This window comes from Periplaneta americana, chromosome 15, assembly GCF_040183065.1.
Source record: "Periplaneta americana isolate PAMFEO1 chromosome 15, P.americana_PAMFEO1_priV1, whole genome shotgun sequence".
NCBI lineage: Eukaryota > Metazoa > Arthropoda > Insecta > Blattodea > Blattidae > Periplaneta > Periplaneta americana.
Genome location: NC_091131.1, coordinates 138,977,684 through 139,001,530, shown reverse-complemented (window position 1 = coordinate 139,001,530; position 23,847 = coordinate 138,977,684). Strand labels below are relative to the sequence as shown.

The window sequence follows — 23,847 nt, the reverse complement described above, 5'->3', positions numbered from 1 at the left end:
CTCTTCCACCTACACTAATAATAATAATAATAATAATAATAATAATAATAATAATAATAATAATACAGTGAAACCTGCCTTTGCGGTCACTTCATTTAAACGGCCACCTGACCAAAAGGTCAATTTTCTCTGGAACCAATTGGATTTTCCATAAGATCAATACAAATTCTCTCTTTATTTAGCGGCCACCTCTTGCGCCGGCCAGCGGCCGGGGTCTATTTGGATTGGAACCTGACTATAACAGTCACTGTCAAACAAAAAATCTTTTCACGGATACTGTGTGACCTGTTTTTTCAATGGTTAGAGGGCAGGAAGCAATGTCACGAGGACAATAGCTAAGTGTACAACAGTACACCTTCCATATCTTAGGGTTAGTTGGTTACTGTTTTATGACTCTTTTGTCATTTTCCACTCCGACCCTGCACAGCTTTAAATTCTTACTCGTTTTTAAAGGATTGAAACACGGAGTTTTTCTATCGAAAATATCACAGTATGTTTTAGGTCAATAGTTAACCATTGGAATTTTTTTATTTTTTTTTCTCCTCTTTCTATCTTCCTCTATTTGGGCCAGCTTTTACGAATTTTTCTTCTTTTCATTCAGTTGATTCAGAGGAATTGTAGTTTGAGAGAGAAATCATATCTAACAATACATCTAGAGTGGTGTTAAGTTTAGACACAAGACGAATAATGATTGAAGAAAGTGAGAAGGGAACATGTGCGAGAAAAATTGCAGAAATATTCAAATGTGGAAGGACACAAATAAACTGTATAATTAAGAATAAAGATGAAATATTAAAAGAATGAGAGAAAAATATGCGTGGTGGCCAAAAAAGGAAGAGACAATCTGTGTTTAGTAATGTGAATGATTTCGTTTACGAATGGTTCAAGTGTGCGAGGGCAAAGAAATTGCCAGTAAGCGGGCCTATAATTCAAGAGAAAGCTCTTCAAATTACCAAAGAACTCAAAGTAAGCAATTTTTTGCTAGTAATGGGTGGTTAGAGCGGACATCACACGTCCAGCCCCTTGATCAAGGTGTTGTCCATTAATTTAAACTGAGGTACCGTAAGCGAGTTTTGAAAAGGCTAGATGCAAGAATGGAAGAGGCTGACATTAATATGCACAATTGTTGTATGCGCACAGTACTAAAAAGTGAATGAAATTCAGTATTTTCATGCTGATTCATAAAAACCGCAACCTTAATCAAGCAGCCACCTGATAAAACGGCCATTTTACAAGGTAACTTCAGATGGCCACTTTAGACAGGTTTCACTGTAATCAATTCTTTTCGTTTTTCTCAATTTCAAAGTATATCATAGGCCAACTAGTGTTTAATCAGCATAGATGTTATTTATATACCAAGAATATTTTAATAACCATTTCAAAACTCACAATTAACTCGAAAACCTTAAGCAGTGGAAACATTAAAAAAAACAATTTGAAATCAGAGGGATGATTTCTATGAGAATCCGCAGTTCTAACAGACAAAAGTTGTCACTCTGCATAAGAAAGTTCTTCATGGAAATCCCCACATTTAACTCGCAAACCGGCACAAGTTTGAATATCAGCCACTTTTAAAGTAATTTCCATTCCTTCTAAACATTTCTCTAGCTTTGACACCCACATCTAATGTGAAAAATAAAGAAGTTTGTAGCTTATCAACCCAACTGTCTATTTCGAACAGGTGACTTCGAAGTTAGTAATTTTTTCTCTCACTATCCAAAAATTTTGATTCCAAATTTTTTCTATGCTTTCCTTAGACATTTATCTAAAAATTACAGTGCAATTGATTGTCTCTCATAGGAGCTACGACATTGTTTGAGAGCATACTTCTTTATTCTTGATGGGGCTGACAAACTGACGGTCACTTGCTGTTAAATGTGAATGTGTTGCCATTGGACATGATAGTGACGGTGCTGGTCCGTGATGTTGACGTTCCGTATAATGTGAATTGACCTTTATCCATACATTTCGTTAATTCGAACAGGCATCGATCTCAATTAGTTCAAATTACCGGAGTTCTACTGTAGTCATCTTCTTACTACTTCTTCATTATTACATAATAGTTTTAGTAATTGCAAAATAATTTGTCTCATTGACGAAAATGTGAGGGTAACAGAAGTTTTAAACTAAGCTTTGGACAATGAAGAACAATTCTTCGAAACTAGTCAGCCAAGGTAAATCCTAAATATTAACACAGTACAGAAGTTGGAAATTTAATCATTGATATATAAGTTTCGGAATATATTATACTATATTTCTTTCACGTGTTAAAATTAGGTTACCTTGTTGAACAGGCTGAAGCTAGTCAACAAGGTTACCTAATTTTAACACGTGAAAGAAATGTTGTTGTTGTTGTTGTTTTCTAATGCCAGGCATTTGACAATAAAGTCATTTGACCTCTTGCACTCCAATATTTTAAAAAAATATTATCTTGACCAGCCAATGAAGCACAGATTTTGAGGTGTTCCGAATCCATTTCTTGGTTTGAGTTGCACAATGGGCAGTTAGGGGACTGATATATTCCAATTCTATGCAGGTGTTTAGCCAAACAATCATGGCCTGTTGCCAATCTAAATGCAGCTACAGACGATTTTCGTGGTAAATCGGGAATTAACTGTGGATTTTGATGCAGAGAGTTCCATTTTTTCCCTTGGGATTGTGTTATCAAATTTTGTTTGTTGAAGTCTAAATATGTAGATTTAATAAATCTCTTCACAGAGTAATACGTAGATTTAGTAACATGTCTGTAAGTAGCAGTGCTGCCCTTCTTTGCTAAAGCATCCGCATTCTCGTTTCCCAGGATTCCACAATGGGATGGTATCCATTGGAATACAATTCTTTTATTGAGTGATATTAATTGAGAGAGCATTTTAGTTATTTCTGCTGTTTGAGATGAAGGTGTGTGTTTAGACGATTGATAGAATAGCTGCTTTGGAGTCTGACAATATAACTGCATTCCTAAATTTATTGATGTGGCATAGAAGATTCCTGAGACATTCACTTATTGCAATGATTTCACCATCAAAACTTGTTGTTCCATATCCAAGTGATCTATAAAGTGAGAAGAGACAGCACGTAACACCTGCAGCGGCACCTTGTTCTCTGGAGATCATGGATCCGTCGGTGTATAAATGAAGCCAGTTTTGTGGAGGGTACCTAATATTAATTGTCTCTAAAGACATTGTTTCAGTATTTCAGTGTTTACTTCTGATTTCAGTATTACTTCTGTTAAATTTAGATTATATTCTCTATTTAATAGAGTTAAAGGATTTGGTTTAATTTGTAAGTTTTCTTTTAAATTCGGGATATTGATTTTCTGTTTTAATTCTTGAACAATGGATATGAAACTTTTTTGAGTTTTCAATCTACAGAGAGGACTGTATGAATGCCAATTGTTTCCTGGTAATCTGATAAGTTTTTCATATTGAATCAGTGCTTTTTCTTCTATTGTCATTTTGATACTGTTAATATTAGTGAGGAATCTCATAGAATCTATTGGAGTTGTTTTGATTCCCCCAGTAATGAGCCTGAGAGCTTGGTTTTGAACATATTCTATGTCGTTTATGAAAGGTGAAGTAATTAAAATTTCTCCGCAGTATGTCAGCACTGGCTGTATAAACATTTTGTATGTAGTGTTCAAAGTATTCCTAGAGCATTCCCATTTCTTTCCTGGTAGTCTTTTTAGAAGGGAGAATCTTTTACGAGCTTTTTCAGAAATGTATTTCAAATGGTTGCTCCATGTTAACTTACTATCGAAAATAACTCCAAGATATTTGGATTCATAAGTCTTAGGAAGGTGTTGGCCATTGTATTGGATATTGAATTCTCTTTCTTTTTTACCAAGTGAAAATATTTGGTAGTTACTTTTGCTTAAATTGAGTGTCATCAAATTTGATGTATTCCATTCATGTAGTTGATTTAGAGCTTTAAGAGCAGAATTTTGAATTTTGTCTCTATGTCTGTAAGATCCGGAAGTCCACAAAACTATATCATCTGCAAATAGTGCAGTTTTCATGTTTGATTCCTCTAATAGGGAGGGTAAGTCATTTATATAAATATTGAATAAAGTTGTGCTGAGGACAGTGCCCTGAGGTAGACCTCGATATGTTTGTCTGTAACTAGAAAGTGAGGTATTGAATTTAGTGGCAATGAATCTTTGACTAAGGAATTCAGATATCCATCTGAACATATTGCTGGAGATTCCTAATTTCTGGAGTTTTAGTAATAATTTATTTCTCCAAACAGAGTCATATGCTAACTGAAAGTCAATAAATATTGCCAAGGTATCTTCTTTCTTGTTAAAACTGTCTTTTATTTCTTGGCCGAGGCATATGACTTGTTCATTGGTAGAGTGTAGTTGTCGAAAGTCTTGGTGATAAAAGATTTTGGGATTCTAAATAACCAAGTTAATCTGTTGGAGATAATGGACTCTATGGTTTTTGCTATCATGCTTAATAGTGCTATTGGTCGATAACTATTAACATCATGAGCAGGTTTCCCTTTTTTGTGAATTGGTACAATGATTGCTTTTTTCCAAGCTGCAGGAATTGAGGTGTTCCATGATAAATTGAAAATGGATAAAAGTACAGACTTGGTTTTTTCCCCCAGATGTTTAAAAAATTCGGAATGAATGTTGTCGGGACCAGGAGATTTCTTGGTTTTTAAATTTTATATAGCTAATTTAATTCTTTGGAAGTAAAATTTTGATGAAATATTTCAGGTTTTGTACTAGTAATATTGTGTTTATTATTTTTATGCAATTCTCTTTTGATAAATTTGTTAGTTTTTTTGATATTGGGATGTAATCTATGAGAGTTTGAGTAGTGTTTATTAAATGCGTTTGCTATATCTCTACTATCTGTTAGTGTTTTGTTATTATGAATAATAGGTTGGCTAGTATTTTCCTGTGTATTGGAAATGTTCTTCAGAAATTTATGTTTTAGCGCTATCGGTTCTGTAATTAATATTTTCAATAAATTTATTGAAACCGTTCTTTTTTGCTGTTATGATTGCTTTTTTAAGAATGGCAGTCTTCTTCCTCCAATCTTTAGTATCTTCTGGTGTTTTGCTATGTTCTGCTTTGGTTCTTGCTTTATCTCTATCTTGTTTCAATAAATTCAGGTTTTTTGTCCAGAATGGGGTGTATTTTTTTGGTTTGCCTCGTGGAATGTGCTTTTTTGCAATTTTAAGAAGAGATTCACAGAAATATTTGTTCAATCTATCTGAGTTTGTATTTTCCATTAGTGGTGTGTTGAGCTTGAGGTGTTCGTCGAGTTCTGTTGTAAATAGTTTCCAATTCGCTTTCTTAAAGTTCCATGTTGTTTTGTTATTGTAGGTTTCTTTTCTTCGGTTTTGGTGGAGATGGATAGAAGCAATGATGACTCTATGGCCAGATCCAGGGTCTTCAATTATTTTTTTCGTGGTTTCGTGATGGATATCTGATGTTACTAGTAATAAGTCTGGATTTGTACCAGAACCAGAATAATGAATGAAAGTAGGGGGATCTTCTTTTCTATAGACCAGTTCTGCGGTTGTAGTATTTAGGAGGTCCATGATCATTTTTCCAGGTTGGTTTACATTATCGTACCCTCAAAGTTGGGAGTGGGCGTTAAAGTCACCAATTATGATAGTTTTAGGTTGTATATCAAACAAAGTTAGATCAAGGGGATTATTAGGTGGGTTATAGGCACTGTAGATTTTGAAATGTTGTTGATTTTTCCATACTTCAATTTTTATTAGTTCTAATTTGTCTTGATTATCCATTTCTTTTATGATTTGAAAATTTGTAATTAATTTCTTTGATGTACCTGCGAGAATTCCACTAATGATCTGTCTACCTTTGGGTAACAGTTTCATATTAAAACCTTTAAAATTAAAATATTTTAATTGGTCAGCATTAAGGTTTGCTCCTTGAATAAGGAAGATATCTATATTATTATCTGAGAGTATATTGGCTAGTTCAGTCTTCTTGGCTGATGTTATACCACCAGCATTCCATTCTAAGATGTTTAGTTGATTCTGTACCATTAAAGTAGTCCCCGCCCGGAGATCTGATTGGGGGACTATTTTACCTCCGGATAATTTTACCTTAATGGTACTCATTTCATATTGGAGTGGTTAAATGGAAAGTTGTAGCCGATTTAAGTGAACACCATATTTTAATGTTTTGGTGGCTATTTCATTCACACACAACCCCCAGAATGTCTGGAGGACCACACCTGCTGTTGGTCGATGGGTCCATTGGACCTAGCTGGGAGATCTTGTTGATCACCAGCTTTCCCTCCTTAAGCCACTGGAGGACGATTTTAGTGCCATAGCAGGCCAGCACTAGGAACAGAAAAGTAGAAAGAGGAGGAAGGAAAGGGAAATGAACTCCTAGGCCTCGAATGCTCTAATGCCGTCGGGATCGAAGAAAGTAAGAGTTCAGTCAGAGGACTGGATAGGAAAGGGTAAAGAGGGTATTAGGTATTGGATAGAGGAAAATTATACCAAATTCAGTCATTAACTCATCAAGCTGACCAGTGCTAATGGATGAGTAGCCCCTCCCTTTAGTTCAGCTCGTAAAATTATGCTTACTAACAGCTGCACCACGGGAAGGTAGGGATGGGACATTGGGTATTTGTCCAGGTTGGTTCCTTAAAGCCTTCATTGGGAAGGATTAATGGCTCTCCCCCCTGTATCCGACAGATACCCTTTTGCAGCCACGTGAAAGAAATATATTATATATTCCGTAGTGATATAATGTTAAAAGTTGTGTAATCAATATGTATAGGCTAATCAAAATGATATGTAAGTGTCGAAAGTGTAATATATAGAAAAATAAAGATTCACAAATATGTGAAAATATAATTTTCGATGCATAATACTCACTCATCCCCGAGATTTCCTCTCTTCCTCAACAATTGATCCAAAGCTTCAGGATGGCTATCCATCATGTGAAGATAAACTTCATCCAGAAGTTCTGCCGGAACCTAAAAGTACATTATGTAGAATTTTAATTTCACAATGTTATCTCTTAAGTAAAAACATTTTAAATATATTTCATTACTCATTTTACCAACTAAGTTTAGATGATTTTGGTTACACTGAACTCGGAAAGAAACATTAAGAAGAAGAGTACCGGTACAATGAGGAATGGTAAGAGAAAAAGGATAAAGAGCAGGAGAGAAGGGAGGTTTAGTAGGAGAAGAAGGATTTGAGTATATGAGTAATGAGGAGAAAATGAAATACAGTAGATAGGCAAATCGTACTGCCCCTGCATGTACCCATAGATGTAATGATCGATAGTGTATACAACAAATTACGTATCCATGAAAGACAGACCTACCTCTGGCTTTCCTTACCACAAAATTTACACTTGGGATAGTCAGTAATACCCAATGTTTATACATAGGTACCATATGTTTTCAAGTAGCAGTGACCAAATTGTTCTAATAGTACATAGCCTACATACATTTATTGTGAGTACCATGGACAAAGTAAGATAGGTACACGGAAATATCATCATACTGATACTCCTCTTAGAAAGTTAAAGGGACTAATTACACAGCTCGTGGTTCCTCAATGAAGAATTTGATCTGTCTCATGGCTGGATCTTTACCAGAAGCCCTCCGAAATCTCTTTCAAAGATTTTATCTATCACTTAAGAGTACAACACTTACAGAACAGCTGAGGTTCTGGTCCATTATGGATAGGGTTCCTTCCTTGTCAAGACAACAGTCTCCTCATTACAATGACACCAATATGTCCAGAAATTCACACAAGTTGAATTTTATTATTCCTTGCCAATTGGCCTTAGCATTGTTTGGTAATTCTCCGACTAGTGGAAACAACTACAGCTTGCTCGCTAACTCACTCACTCATTCAATATGTTGTCTGTTACTTTGGATTTGGGTTTTTTCACCTGACGCTGATGCATTACTATTATGGAAGAAATAGGTACACGACAGAAAATAATGAGATTGTATCACGTGATGACATCATGAACAGTTGACAACATAAACACAGAGGTATGTCTGGACGCAACAATTTCAATAAATTCCTTGGTTTCGGAATGGGCTTAAACCCAGTCCTTGAATAATTCGGAAGAATAATCCAATCAATCAATCAATCAATCAATCAATCAATCAATCAATCAATCAATCAATCAATCAATCAATCAATCTTCTTAATGTATCCAGCTGCTTGCGGACAACATAAAGTCCACTATAGTCCGCTGTAGTCTATTCAGTTGTTGTTTTTCACGAGAAATGAGGGGTATTTTGATCGGTGTTCATTATAGATGCCTGTTGCTAGTAGCCAGAGTTGGGGTGTAGTCAATATATACTGCAGGGCTGTGTCTTCTGCAACTGGTACTGTACTGATGATTTTAATTTACTTCTTTTGTGGTTTATGGACGGACAGTATAGAGGAATGTGTTCCAGATCTTCATCATGATTAGGATTAGGATTATCAGAAATGTGAAATCGGTGTAGGTACAATTGTGTGACAATGTGACTTGTTCTGGCTCTTGTTAAAAATGTTTGAACATGTCTGGGCAAGTTTTTGTACAAGAAGAATATAATTCAATTATGTGATATTTCGTTAAGATGGTTCCACTATTCATTGTATGATTACATTTTCATTTCCAGTTACAACACAGAAAGTACGTACAGTAGTAATCATTCTCATCAATGAACAAATCATATCAATGTTTTCAATTATTCCTTGCTCTAAATATAAAGCAGCTTCTTAAGAAGTTTCTTTGTGTCAGCCAACGAAGATACTATAGCTCAGAATGGCAATGCTGAAATAGAACTCCAGAGTTAATCATTATGACATGCTCAGACAAAATATTTAATTTTGATGTTAAACACCCTATTAGATATTAGGAAAGTAATTTTACGACTTTACCTGAAAAATAAAACAATACTTCTAAAGTCAGTCTCAGGTGATGTGGAGCAAGAGAACGAAAACAAGTCTTCTGTGCAAGTAGTGATGAGGGATGGCTAATTCAATGAATGTGTGGCAGGAGAAGGGTTGCATAGAAGGAACAACAAGACTGCAGAAGGAGGATCATTTGTGTTCTGAGTTGCAGTTAACATGTCAAGCGGTCAGGCAGGAACAGTTTCGCGATCAAGAGAGTACAGTAATGACTAATGAGGGTATATAAGAATCTGTTGGCACTTGATGGCAAAACTGTAAAAGAGAATATTGTGTACACAGTTGCTCTTATGGTAGTTGGAAAAACCATCATATACAACATATGGAAGGAGGTGAAACAATCAAGAGAGAGGAATGGAATATTTCTCTTAGAAACGGTTGGTAAGAAGCATCTGAACCGTGTTCCATCATTTGCAGACTTTGGTGGATGCGTTGCAGAGAATAACTCATATGAAGTTTTTCGCAAAGCATCTGCTACCATCACTGTATCAGGTTGCTGGTAAAATGTGGATCATCGCTGGTCCAATTGAAAAGCATATTGTAGAATAATTTATAATAAATAAGGGAGAGGACAGCAGCAGCAATGATAATAGTTTCAGCGACTGTGGTATGGAAGAATTGCAGTAACCATAATCAAAAAATATTTTGTCTTCTTCATTTTATTGATATTATTATTATTTTTTTTGACAACTTGTAATAAATTATATAACTTTTTTAGAGCTACTGGTGTTTTTTTGTGGTGGGGTTTCATTACACTGCAGTTATTTAGTTAAAAATGGTATAATAAAAATGTGATGTCTTAAACAATGCTAATTATTGTTTGAGTGTTACGCTCCAGAAACGAGCAAGTATGTGTGATCATTGTTACACGTGCTGTAGTATCTTTGAGGAAAAGAAGTCACAGCGAAAGGCGAAGGAGAGAAGGGGAAATGTCAATAAAAAATTAAAACATTTTGCAAAATTATAGGTCTGTTTAAATTTAATCACTAATGAGACTGATCCTCACTTTTGTACTTTTGACTTCAATTTCTAAGTGGTTGTTAGAAATTTGCGGCAGCATGCACTGGCTACGAACTGGAAGGTCCTGGGTTCAATCCCAGGTGGCAGCAGGAATTTTCCTATTGCTAAAACTTCCAGAACGGTCTGAGGTCAGCTCAGTCTCCTGTCAAATTGAATACCAGATCTTTCCGGGTGTAAAAGGTGGTCAAAGTATGATGTCGACTACACCACCTAATTCTATTGTGGGTAAAAGGTGTTTCTTTTTAAAAGTAGTTTGCAATGGTACCTTCAATGACCTATGTTCTCATTTGAAATTTCGAAGTTGACCACAGGTACTCCTACTTGCAGTTTATTACGGGAAATGGTATACTACCACCAATCGATTCTTTACATAGGCTTTGGTCATCAAATTTTTTTATGAACAACCAGTATCATATAGTTTTCGAGAAAAAAGGCTGGTACAGGTGGTCTGAAACACCCAATATATGATATATATTATTTATTTATTTATTTATTTAGAATAGTTTAATTACTTGGAAGAGTTCTTTGTTGTGATCAATCATGCTTCTAATGACGTTGATGACATCTATCCTTTCTTCTGCTCTCTCTGTGCTCAGTTCTTTGTTGCTGCCAGGCTTTATGCAGTGAAGAATATTTGGAGCAAATACTGTTGCCAAATTGTTGGAATCCATTTTGCTTCCTGTCACCCATTCTCCTGTAAAGAAGGAAAATTGAGTTTCTTATTCTTGCTTATTTGAGTCAATTCTCAGATATTTAATTAAAAAATAATAATGTCATAGTGTAGGAGAAAAGTTACACGTAGACAAGAGACAAGTAATTAGAGAGATGAGGATGATCATAATACATTTTGAAATTTCAAAACTTTGTTTTTCGTATAATTAAGAAGTAAAATAAAAAATCGATGTATTAATCTTTGATTGATTGATCTTGCATTATGAAAAATTACGTAAAGTAGGGTTCTCAAACTGTAGAGACACGACTCCGAAAGTTGAGATACTATTTAACAGCATCATTATATTTTCGATAATTGAGCAGTTTGGACTTTTTTCCGTTGATAGTTGTCAAAACATATATATAAACACACAACGTTTCGAAGAGTGGATCTCTCTTCGTCTTCAGGTGAAAAGGAACCTACTATGAGGATCGTTACAAACAGTTAACCTATCTTACTGATCCAGGATAGCTGTTTGTAACGATCCTCACAGTAGGTTCCTTTACACCTGAAGACGAAGAGAGATCCAGTCTTCGAAACATTTTGCATTTGTATATTTTTTGAGAACTAGCAATGGGAAAAGTCCAAAATGCTCAATCATTGAACAATTCACCATTGCTCTCCACCCACCTCATTCAGATAATTAAATTTTCGCTAAACTTTAGGGTATAGATAAGCAAACTACTCCAGCATTAGTGAGTATGCAGTGTCAAGCTTCGAACCAAAGGGAAGGAGAAATAAGTGAAAATGACTATACAATGTATTCAGAATAATTAGCCATGGACGAAAGACTTTGTTTCGCTTAGTAGACATTGTTATGAAATATCAAGTTAAAATGTAATGAGCAGTAGCGGCCCGCGGTTATAAAGGTTGGCAGTTCTGCATGAAAAATAGTGTATTTAGCAAACGCATGCCGTTTATTGCATTTAAATCGGATAACGCGTGTGATTACAGTCCCTTCTCGAAGTTGTACTCCAACAATCCGTGCGCCCTGCCCACCCCGTGCGCTACACCTCTCCCACCTGGCACAACTAGTCACCTAGTGGAGATATGCCCCTCATGTTGATACCTGAATGAACAACCATCAGGAACTTTTTATCGTTCGAACGCTTTTAACTCCTACCGAATTTATTTACGTCAACTTTTCTAGCCTACACCCGTACCGGCGGACGGAATTATAAAACAGAGAGCTGGGAGTTCCTACAGATTTGCAATAAAGTATCGTAACTTGACCGGTTTGTGAACATGTTTGTTGCATTATTAAATTTAATTCCTTGACAAGAAATATGTTGTGGAACACAATACAAATTCTCCGTGTTTCCCACTCATTACGTTAGCCCCGCCATTAACCAGCACAATTAATTCATGTGGTTCAATTATGACTGAATTTCCGTTAAGCCTAAATTCCGTTAAGATAGTTTGCACCAAACTTTCAGCGTCATGTCTTGGTGGCAGTGAAGAGAAATTTCCAATAATTTTATTGCTATCCAGCAATTAATTTTGAATTGTTTTCGTAGTTCCTTTCAATTGTGACGAGCCCTATAAATGATCTTTGGAAGTTTAATCTAAATGTGAAGTAAAATCAGTCAAACCCCGAAATATACCGCGGTTTGTTGAATCTCCTGATTCAGCAAGTCCTCGAATCGCTAATTCAAATGCGGCACAGAATTTCACACAGTTAATTTATTTTAGATAGACCATATCTCTTTTGAGAAACATTTCGTTCTTGTTTCTGAATGTTAATCCAATACGCAGAATCAAGCTGTGTTAGAATATTTTAATATCGTTAACAGTGACAAATCTGTTTGACTTGAAATGAGTTTTCGAATTTTCATGCTCTTATAGTTTTTTAAGTCAAATTAACTAAATCCTTTACTCCGGTCTTTGTCCATGTACTTTCTCCTCTAAACAGAATACACGGGTGGGGGAGAAAGCATTTTCATGATCGCAGCAAAAAACCAATCGTTTCCATTACACATTTCGGTATTAAAATTACTAGTAGGCTACATGATTTCTTGGACTTTTTCCAGAAATTTCCAAGTTTAAATTTGGTGTAGGATGTCCTAATTTCTTAAGTTAACGTGCAATTTCTCTTTTAATTTTGAAAAGGCTTGGTCGATTAGATTTTCATTTCATTCATTTTTAATATAAAATATTTTCTTAGACACACTGACTAATCATCACACCACCCACAGTACTATAATACACTGGAACTGTAATGATATACAGTAGTCTAGAAACCTGTGTTCTAACGCAGGTCATAAAGAGATGAGGGTGTTGACGGTTCTTTTGTATACTCGAACAGGTCTGCTTCGGTTGCAGCTCTAATGCAGTCTTATGGGACGGTGAAGAAAACCAGTTTTCTGCTGCCGACTACCCTACGTTGAGCTTCAGGAACTGCCGAGCACAGATCCGAAAAGTACACTACAGATAAAATTCTCCAGCAGTTCAAGGCTCCTACAGACAGTAAAATCTCGAATCGAAGGAGAATGAATTGGAAAAATAAATGAAACAATGAACTAGATTACATAAAAGCACATTTTCCATTTTTAATTTTACAGGTCCATTTAAATGGCGGTTCTGCAGCTCTGCAGTTCTTATTGTAGAGCCGCCACTGGTAATGAGTTTAATCAGCGAATGAATGAAGACGAGTATTTTTCTGGGGCTAAAAAATTTTACTTTCCATTGCAAAGAAAAAAGCGAATAAAAGGGAAGTATTTTCCTTGAAGTGATTACGTACTTCACAGACTTCTCTGTACAGTTAGCCTTGAATTTTCATAACGTTGCTGAACGGTTCTTTTAGCTACTTACCTACCTGTATTCTGGATTTGTTTATCAAAATTCTGAAGAGTTGTATTGCAAAATTTACCTATATCACATAAGTTGCCTGAACTGTACAATATTAACATAATATCACAGTCTAGTATATACTAAACTGTGATAATATGACAAAATCCTAGTAAGTTATAAGTTTTTGCGACCTTCATGGCTTAAGTAATAATAATAATAATAATAATAATAATAATAATAATAATAATAATAATAATAATAATAATAATAATAATAATAAGGTTTGTAAGTCAATTACTGAACTATGATTAAAGTTGCAATGTTGTTTACCCAACTCTACTGTTTAAAAAAGAAAGAAAAGATGGATACAGAGAGCCCATTGGAGTTGAAATGTTGAGAGCTGACCCAGCTTGTCTCCAGTTACTGTACATTACATTCCGTTCTACTCTTTTTGTATTTAAAATTATGACAATGATGATTATGATATAATAATAATAATAATAATAATAATAATAATAATAATAATAAAATTCGCTAAACAACCAGAATTTTATTCCTTGAATATGCTTGTTCAAACCCCAGTCAACATCAGACAGTCAAAAAGAGTGGGATTCCCTGGTCGTGTGAGAACTGTCAAAATAACAGATTTTTTGTTTTTAATGAAAACTAATTATTATCTGAATATCTCTGAACAAGCAGATATATCCATTTATAGTAATTAATATTACCTTTCGTTTATCATATATTATTTTGAGTGCGCGCACTTTGAAATTTCAAAATGTGCTACTTCACTTTATCCATCTTTAACTTTTGAGATTTTTGGGTGTTTAAAATGGTTTATTGACAATTTTGTTACTTCCTTTACAATTACATAACTTACAACATGCGTCTTGTTGCTCATTTGTTTTCCTTTTGATATCTTTTTTCTTTTTTTTCGTATTGTACGTATGATGTTTCACTTTATGACTGTCTTTGTAATTTCCTGCGTGTTATTGGAGATTGCATTGCAGTGCCAAGAAAGAATCTTGTTTATAAGAAATGAAAGTTACATGAACATCGCTAGGCCTATACAGTTCCGAAAAATACCTATGCTAAAGGATGTGATTCTAAAGGCACGGTCACACCAACGAATAGGGATTATAAAGAATGGACACTGAGCGAAATTTCCTGTGTTTTGTTTCTCTGTGCGCCAGCGTTTAGTTCCACTTTCAAGCGCTAGAGGTTAGTGTAATCGAGCTTACGCTAAGATAATAATTGAGAGTAGAGTTGAGACACAGGATCCAAACATCGCCTACCTTATTGCATAATCCAGTAACGGTTTGCTTCAAATAAATTCAAGTTAACGGCTTTTCCTTATTTCTCAGTGACAAACTAGTTGTAATAATAATATTTTATATTTCAGATATAATAAATTATATTATAAAATAATATAATACATTATAAAATTAAGTATCGAATTCGTTTAATATTTGTATACAATATAATACAGGTATATGGTTTTACTTCTCATAAGGGTTTTGTTTTTCCATTTTCAGTGCTATCAAATCATTACATATTTTAATTGTTGTTGGGGTCAACGTCTCATCTCTCATTATAAAGGAACTCTAGAGTCTAGACATTACAGTTAATGACGGATTTATTATTTTAAGGATCCAATTTATTTTATTTGAGTACATAATGTACCTAGATGTATTAATTATATGTGTTATATTTCCGCTGTGTCGACTGCTAGCTGGTGTGATGTCAGCGCCAACTCTAAGGAGAAAGCAGAATCTCACGCTTTAGCTGGCTTGAAGGTCATTGAAATCAGTCCGGCTACATCAAAGGTACCGACGCGAAGTGTCCATTCTTTATATCCCTATTCGCTGGTCACACGTCGCTACTTTCGCAGAGCTGCAGTACAATATATTGCGCAACTCTCGTACAGCGACGTGTGAGCAACGGTGCAACCAGAAAAACAGCAGCTGCCGAACCAGCTGCTAGCTACACATTATCATGCTGCGCGCATGAACAAGGTTCTTAGGATTGCAGCCGCAGAATTTTTTATGTTGGTTTTGTTGACACTTTTGTAGCGGCTGCGAACAATGTTGCCACACAAATGCGCCAATGATACTTTTTATTGTTTTTTTGTTGATTATTTTACGACGCTCTATCAACTGCATTGATTATCTAGCGTCTGAATGAGTTGGAGGTGATAATGCCAGTGAAATGAGTCCGAGGTCCAGAGCCGAGAGTTTATTTGTTCTTAATGGTTGAGGAAAAACCCCAGAAAAACCTCAATCATAATTATAACTTGTCCCAACTAAGATTTGAACCCGGGCCCGTTTGTTTTACGATCAGGCATGCTAACCGTTACTCCACAGCCACATCGGTGGACTACTTTTTATTGTTTGGATATATTTTAACGTTTGACGTGATGAAAATAAATATTTGTAACAGTTACTAAATGTACAACGCAATCAGAATATATAATATTATGCTGATCTTATATATTTTTTTCCGTAGCGTAGTTTCAAACAGGAGGGTTGCCAACACTGCTTATGAGAAGATGTCATTGGTTATTATTGAAGTATATAGGCGTTTTTCTAATATATTTACATATAGAGGCGTATACTGGTTAAAGGGTTTGGGCTACCGCTGACCCTATTATTACACAAAATATATCTAACAATTACTTTAATTTTAATTACTATGGTAAAACTAATAGTACAGAATTATTACATTATGTTGTATTATAAACTTTTTCTTATGTAATTTCCTTGGGCTACCGCCGGTAGCCCCGGTAGCCCGCAAAATACGCCCCTGATAAAAAATAATGCCAATTTCTGAATACTAGTTAGGACAGAAAAATAAATAATAGACCTATTTGAGCCAAGAGAGTACTTGTGGAATTTGAAAATGCCAATTCTCACAACAAATAGTAAAAGACTTCAGCAGAAATTGCTAGTGCAATGCAAATTTCGGAAGACGATGTTAAAAATAATGGACTCTCTTCGGTACCAATACAATAAATAGAGGTTAAAAATAAATAATCTTTCTAATACTCGCATAAAGTTCGTAGCCTATACCGTAACATTAGGGCTTATTCATTCTCTTCATAGTAGTTCTCAGAGATCATAACTTTAAATTGTTCTGTATTTTTATTTTTTCTTTGACCAGCATCTTTTGCTTTTTGAAATTTAATGTTTTGTCCTTAATTTTATAATTAAAAGAGCTGATAAATAAGCTATCGCATGAGTTTCATAATCTGAAACTCCAATGCGAACATAATCACAAAAGGTATTGAAGAATTAACACGGAGATTGAATGCTACAGCTAAACTGCGGATGCAAAAGCAGCGCCTTGTGTGTGAACAGACTCGCAACCTCCTGTCGCAACTTTTGCAATTCTAGGGTTGTGCAGCGCTCTACTTTTGGCTCAGGAATGAAGACACACGCAACTTTTGGAGCTGCAGTAGAAACTTTGTATTGCTCGAAGAGTAGAAAAGTTGCGCAGCAAAAGTAGTGACGTGTGACCGTACCAACAAAATTCACGTGAGTTGACTGAACTTTACGGTCAGTGTGTTCTATGTACTTCGAAAAGAAAGTTTAAAATATGCAGGTAGGCCTACTTAGATGGTGGTGGTGGTGTTGTACTACAGAGTGATTTATATAGAACTGACACATTTCTTTCTTTAATTATTCCGTTGGAAATTCATTCAATTACCCAATTTTAGCACCAAATTAAGCAGAATGTTCTGGAGTTTCGATTCCTTGTCACTAGATGCGCAGATGTTTATGTTTTATTCCTATTGTTGGCAGCACTGACCCAATTTTAGCACCAAATTAAGCAGAATGTTCTGGAGTTTCGATTCCTTGTCACTAGATGCGCAGATGTTTATGTTTTATTCCTATTGTTGGCAGCACTAAATGCGCAGATGTTTATGCTTTATTCCTATTGTTGGCAGCTGTTTTCGACATTTTGTGTCAACGTGAAAATGTAGTACACATTAAATCAACGACTCTTCCTTGTGAAGCAATACTGGATTACGAATTCAATTACAGCTACTCAAAGGGCATACCAGAGAGAATTTGGTGTTCGCAATCCTCCCAAAAGAAACACAATACTGGAACTGGTAAACAAATTGGAAACAACTGGATCTCTGGTGAGTGAAAAGGGCAAGCATCGTTCATCTAGGCTTCCCACGGTTGTTGTTGACGTAAGAGCACGACTGGAGCAGTCCCCAAAAAATCATTAAGACGTTTGTCGCAGGAGACAGGGTACACCTACTCAATGCGTCAGAGAGCTGCGAAAAGTGCAGGCCTAAAGCCATATAGGGTTACGGTTGTTCATCAGCTACAGGAACCAGATAAGGATAAAAGATTGAATTATTGTCGTTGGTTTCAGACGTTCATTGTGCAAAATCCTGCCATATTGTCCATCACATGGTTCACAGATGAAGCATGGTTCCATTTATCCGGTTATGTGAACTCACAGAACTCACGCCATTGGGCCATCGAAAATCCACATGTCATCCATGAAGCACCTATGCACCTGGTTAAAATCGGAGTTTGGTGCGTAATATCCGCACAGAGAATAATGGGGCCAATTTTTTTTAACCAGACTGTGAACACTGCAGAGTACCGACTGATTTTCATGGAGTTTGTTGAGCAACTGGACGATGTAGAGCTGAGTCAAGGATATTTTCAGCAAGATGGCGCTACATGCCATACATCAAATGAATCCATGGAACTAATTGCAAGTTTCTTTGACGACCGAATAATTTCCAGGAATCTGTGGCTACCGAAATCTCCGGATTTGACAACGCTGGACTTCTTTCTATGGGGCTACTTAAAAGACAGAGTTTACGCCATACGTCCCCAGACATTGGACGATCTGAAGCACAACATCACACAGGAGATTCAAGCTATTGACAACAGAGTCCTCCAACGAGTGGCCAGTAACATGGAACGACGTGTTGAGTTGTGCCTTATGCAGGATGGAGGACATTTTCAACATTTGCTATAGAGGTAAATAATCTCCCAAAATTCCTCTACATTTTAGGTATAATAAGTTGTCGCTAGCACAATTCGTTTTGAAACAATTAATGAAAGAAATATGTCAGTTCTATATAAATCACTCTGTATATATAATGCACAGAGTGATGTTATGAAATGTATCAAAAAAAAAAAAAAAAGGCGTCGTTCGGAAAATAACTCACGGAGTGATAATCCTTTGCGTAAAGGCGAAGCACTACAGTACTCTTATAGTGATCGGAATTGATGCGAACGACTCGTCAGCTATGCGAACGACTCGTCAGCTGTTGTGTACCTAGTGGTTATTGTGGCAATTTCTCGCTACCAACATTACGCAAAGCTGCCAGATGTATAGTTACAACGGCTTGGGTACAGGTATTGTATTTTTCCCATTATTCATAATAATTGGTGGTATGGATTATGTAACACAGCACTATCAGATATATTCGACATTGCCTGTTTCATCTTTGTGATCCTCAGAATTCCTTGCGACATTCACGAGGAAGTTGAGTAGCGCCCAGAGAGTGTCTCTGTTTGGAACTGGAAGCAGCTGTACCAGATGCTGAAGTGCCTCAAATTGCAGACGTCTGTTCCGAATCTCTGCAACACAAAATGAAAATACAGTCTTATGATCGTATAACGTTGAAAATATAGTTAGGAAACAGGTAAGATTGATAAATTATTTTACTTTTATTTTGTAATTTAAATGTTTTGGGGTTGCTAAAAGGTAGTGATGTGCATTCAATCTACAACCTCTCCTACCCAAATCCCATCCTCACCTTCCCGTGGTGCAACCCGTTTTGAACGAACGAGGCTCTGGGGACCGAGTATCAGCGGTATAACTGAAATGTCATATGCAGAGGAAATGCTGTATAGGTGGGAACCCCACCAATTGCACCTCTTTGGGCTAGCAACCCATTGAGCGTCATTTTTACATTGCTTTCAAGTCTCAACAGAAGCCTCGGATGACAAGGATGGATTATAACGATGACGACTCAGGCAAGAACAAGGACAAGACATGGAAAAAAGAAAATATTTTAAAATTTGGAACTTGGAATGTACAGGGCATTTCACACAAAGAAGATCAATTAGATAATATTTTAGCCAAAAAGAATATATCAATAGCAGTAATTTCGGAAACTAAAAAGAAATTTAAAGGATCTAAAGAAACTGAAAACTACCTTCAGTTCTATTCTGGAGTTGACAGCAAGAGTAGGGCCAGAGCTGGTATCATGGTAATGATACATAAACGTTTCAGGCATGTTGTAGATAATTATTATTACTGGAATGAACGATTGATTCAATTACGATTAAAATTGCAAAGAGGTTATCTTACAGTTATTGACATCTATGCTCCAGTAGAAGGGAAAGACGAAGAAAATGAAGAATTTTATACTAACTTACAAAAAATTGTCAGTAAAGTTAACAAATCAGATATGCTTTTAATCATGGGAGATTTTAATGCTAGAGTAGGAAATATAAAAATTGAACAATTTGTAGGTACTCATGGTGAAGAAACATGTAATAATAATGGTAATAGATTAATTGATTTTGTGATGTATAATCAACTCAAAATCATGAATACAATGTTCGAACATAAAGAAAGTCATAAATATACATGGGAAGCCAGGAATTCAAAATCTATCATCGATTATATCATATGTAATTTTCGTTTATCAGACATGGTTATGGATGCCCGAGTTTTTAGAGGCCAGGAATTAGAAACAGATCATTATCTACTAATTAGCTCAGTACGTTTAAAACCAAGATGGTTGAGAAAGAAAACGCATATGAAAAATGATAATTTACTCTTCAAAGTCAGTTTACTTAGAGATTTTAGTATTGCTAATCTCTACCGAAATAGAATGGATATTCTTGTAGATCAATTACCCCTTCTTGATAATGTTGAAGATGAATGGTTGAATGTGAAACAAATTTTAACACAAGCCGCCAAAGAAAGTTTGGGACAAAAAAGGCGTGGTTTAGAAAGAAAGGCTTGCGACAGTGGGATGATGACATAAGCAAGATAATTGCAGATAAAAGACAAGCATTCAGTAAGTATATCTCAACCAGGAAAGAAGAAGATCAAATTGATTATCGTAAGAAACGGGCAATCGCAAAGAGAGAAGTTCGAAAAAAACATAGACAGAATTGGATAAACTTTGTGGCATACTTAGAAAATGATATCACTCGGCCTCAACCACAGACTTATAAAATTATTAAGAAATTAAATTGTGAAGTAAAAGATAATCTAAGAATAAATGTTATTTCTCAGGACAATTGGTTACAGTATTTTCAACAACTATGGTCTACATCAACACAATCTCTCACGCTTCCATTTTCAACTAATCCTTTATTGGAGTCAATTTCTATGGATGAACTACAAAGAGTCTTGGCTAAATTGAAAAACAATAAATCTCCAGGAGAAGATTTAATAAATAGTGAATTATTTAAATATGCTAGCCATAAATTTCTACAAAGATTTTTGAGATTTTTAAATTTGATTTGGGAGGGACAAGGATTTCCCGAAAGCTGGACTAAATCTATTGTAATTCCTATACATAAGAGAGGAGATTTGAAAATTACGGATAATTATAGAGGAATAAGTTTATTGAACGCAGGATATAAAATTTATGCAAATATTTTGAAAAACAAACTCAATAAGCATTACGACAATATTATCAGTGAGGAACAAAATGGTTTTCGTCGAGGAAGATCCTGTTGTGATGGATATTTCGCATTGAAATTACTGGTTGAGAAACATAGAGAATTTAATTTAGAAACGCATATGGCATTCATTGACTTTAAAAAGGCTTTTGATAAAGTCAATCGGAATAAATTACTTCAGATTTTGGCAGATGATCAAGTACCTCAACAGATTATACAAAATATTTACAATATATATATAAAACAACCATCATAGCAATTCGAAGCAACAATAAACTTTCACAGTGGCGACCCATTTATAGTGGAGTACGACAAGGCTGTGGCCTTTCACCACTTCTGTTTATTATATATATAAATAGAATCATTCAAGATTGGCGACAGACACGACATGGATTTATTCCAATTAATCGAAATTTGCAGCTTGATGCTTTACTTTTCGCTGATGATTTAGTTCTCATGGCATCAACTGAAGATGATTTACAATATTCAGTACACAATTTAAATTAGGTCAGTGAAAAATATAACATGGAAATTAATATTGAAAAATTGAAAATCATGTCATTTTGTGGGAAATTCCCTGTACCAAGCAAAATCTGTTTGAATAATAAAATAATAGAAAGAGTAAATACCTTCACTTATCTTGGCTATACACTATAACCTTATGATGAAGTAGATATTGCTGAAAAAATATGTAAATAGGCCTATAATAAAACAATGGGGATCATTAATAAAATCATGAAACCCTCACTAGTACAAAGACACACAAGAATAGGCTTGTATAAAACCTTAGCACAGCCAGTATTAAGCTATGGTAGCGAAGCGTGGACTGTGAAGAATAAAGATGTCAGTAGAATAACAGCAAGTGAGATGAGGTTTATGAGAGCAACAGCTGGATATACTCGCTGGGATCATAAAAAAATGAGGACCTAATGCAAGAACTTCAAATAGAACCCATTATGCAGTTCATCAGCAAATATCAACTTCAGTGGAAGGGTCATCTCGAACGAATGAATCGATGCAGAATTCCAAAAGCACTGCTTCATTACTATCCATATGGCAAAAGATCTCTAGGCCGTCCAAAGAAGAGATGGACTGAAAATTCTAGTTTGAGACCGTAACAGGCCACTTGGCCTAATACTTGTTAGGAAGATGATGATGATGATGATGAAATGTTTTGAATAAGGAAAAAATAGTTCTGGTTTGTAGAATGCCGGCCGTGAAAGCCTACATTCTAAGATTAGTTCTGGTTTGTGTTTGAATTTCCTTGTATATCAAATAATAGCTATTTGTAGTCTTGAACAAATTTTAATTTTATTGCACTCTCTTGTTATTTACTAATAATGTGGTTGATTGGTTGATCACAGTGCTTCCTGATGTGGCCACTTTGACCTTTCCAGGCTTTGCTAGTTTGGCAGAGTAACGAATTTCATTTCTGTATGAGGGAACCAATGAGAAGAAATTTATTACCGAAAATATCTACATAAAGATTATTTAAATATCGTTGATAAGATGATAGGGGGAAATGAGGAATTGCAGAGTTGAATTTCGAGGTGACCAACCAACGGTCGATATATATATATATATATATTTTTTTTTTTTTTCTGGACCCTTACATTCAGGAACACTTTTCTTTGTTGGGATCCTTTACTTTTACCCCTGATCACATACCGTATAACAGATTGATGAGCCTAATGGACTTTCAAGGCAACCACTTTTATCAATTTCACTATGCTGCCATCTAGCGACTGCAAAAGAAATCACATTATAACTCTTATGGAATTGCATGGAACAACTGTAATTCCATCTAGCAGTCGTTACTAAAAATGTATTTTCGACGGTGGTGACTCTGGCGGGGAGGGGGAGGGGGAGAGGAGGTGAGAGGGAGAGAGGGAGAGGGGGAGGGAGGGGAGAGGGTGGAAGGGGGAGAGGGGGAGGAAGGGAGAGAGATGGTGAGAGAGAGGGAGGGAGGGAGAGGGATAGAGAGAGGGGGGAAAGAGAGAAAATCGAGCTGTATTTTTTCTGATTGATAGGTCAATGTATAAAGAAAGCATTGAAACAAAATTCGAAATTTAAATCTTTTTTTAAAAGACAGAAAAAAAGTAGTAACTTCGAAGTGATCTGTTCAAAACAGACATTTACACTTTGAAAAATTGATAAGCGATAAACTTTTTTATTTTTCACTTTAGATGGGACGTCAAAGCGAGAGAAATGTTGGGAATGAGTGTATATTACTTTTAAAACTTGATGCTACTCAAAATCTTTACTGGTTTCCTTGTTATAGCGAGTTAAACGAGCGTTTTCGGTTGTCGAGGGATTCAAGACTCAACCTGCCTGTCAAAAAAGAAAGAAACTTTACTCTTAATATCAATTATTTTATAGAATGCATGCCTACGTAAACACAATCTTCTGTTTCTCTTATATCACTTGCTTTACTCAACTACATGATATAACAGAAATATTTCTTCACACGAACGAGAAATGACCTGCTTTTTGTGCAACATTTAATACGGAGGACGAGTCATAACAGTGTATCAATTCGACCATGTGTGTTTGTTTTCTGTTTTCTTATAACAACGTGTCTTGAGCGATGCAAGCGCTCTAAACAATAGCACTCTTATTTAAGATTGTATTAAGGTCGAACACTGCGCTGTAATCAGTATCTTTATAATAATTGTACAAAGGGAACGGTTTTACCCTACCTAAAATTACGTTTTCCTTTTT

General features: G+C 35.6%; 1 protein-coding gene across 1 annotated transcript in view; it reads right to left on the bottom strand.

Annotated features, from left to right (window-relative positions):
* Positions 1–23,847, bottom strand: part of LOC138715396 (uncharacterized) — a 293,502-nt gene that overhangs the window by 21,487 nt on the left and 248,168 nt on the right. The window contains exons 7-9 of the mRNA XM_069848254.1: positions 18,916–19,059; positions 10,455–10,636; positions 6,871–6,971 (exon numbers count right to left, since the gene is read on the bottom strand). Of these exons, the coding sequence (XP_069704355.1) occupies positions 6,871–6,971; positions 10,455–10,636; positions 18,916–19,059 (427 nt within the window). The remainder of the gene's footprint in view (positions 1–6,870; positions 6,972–10,454; positions 10,637–18,915; positions 19,060–23,847) is intronic.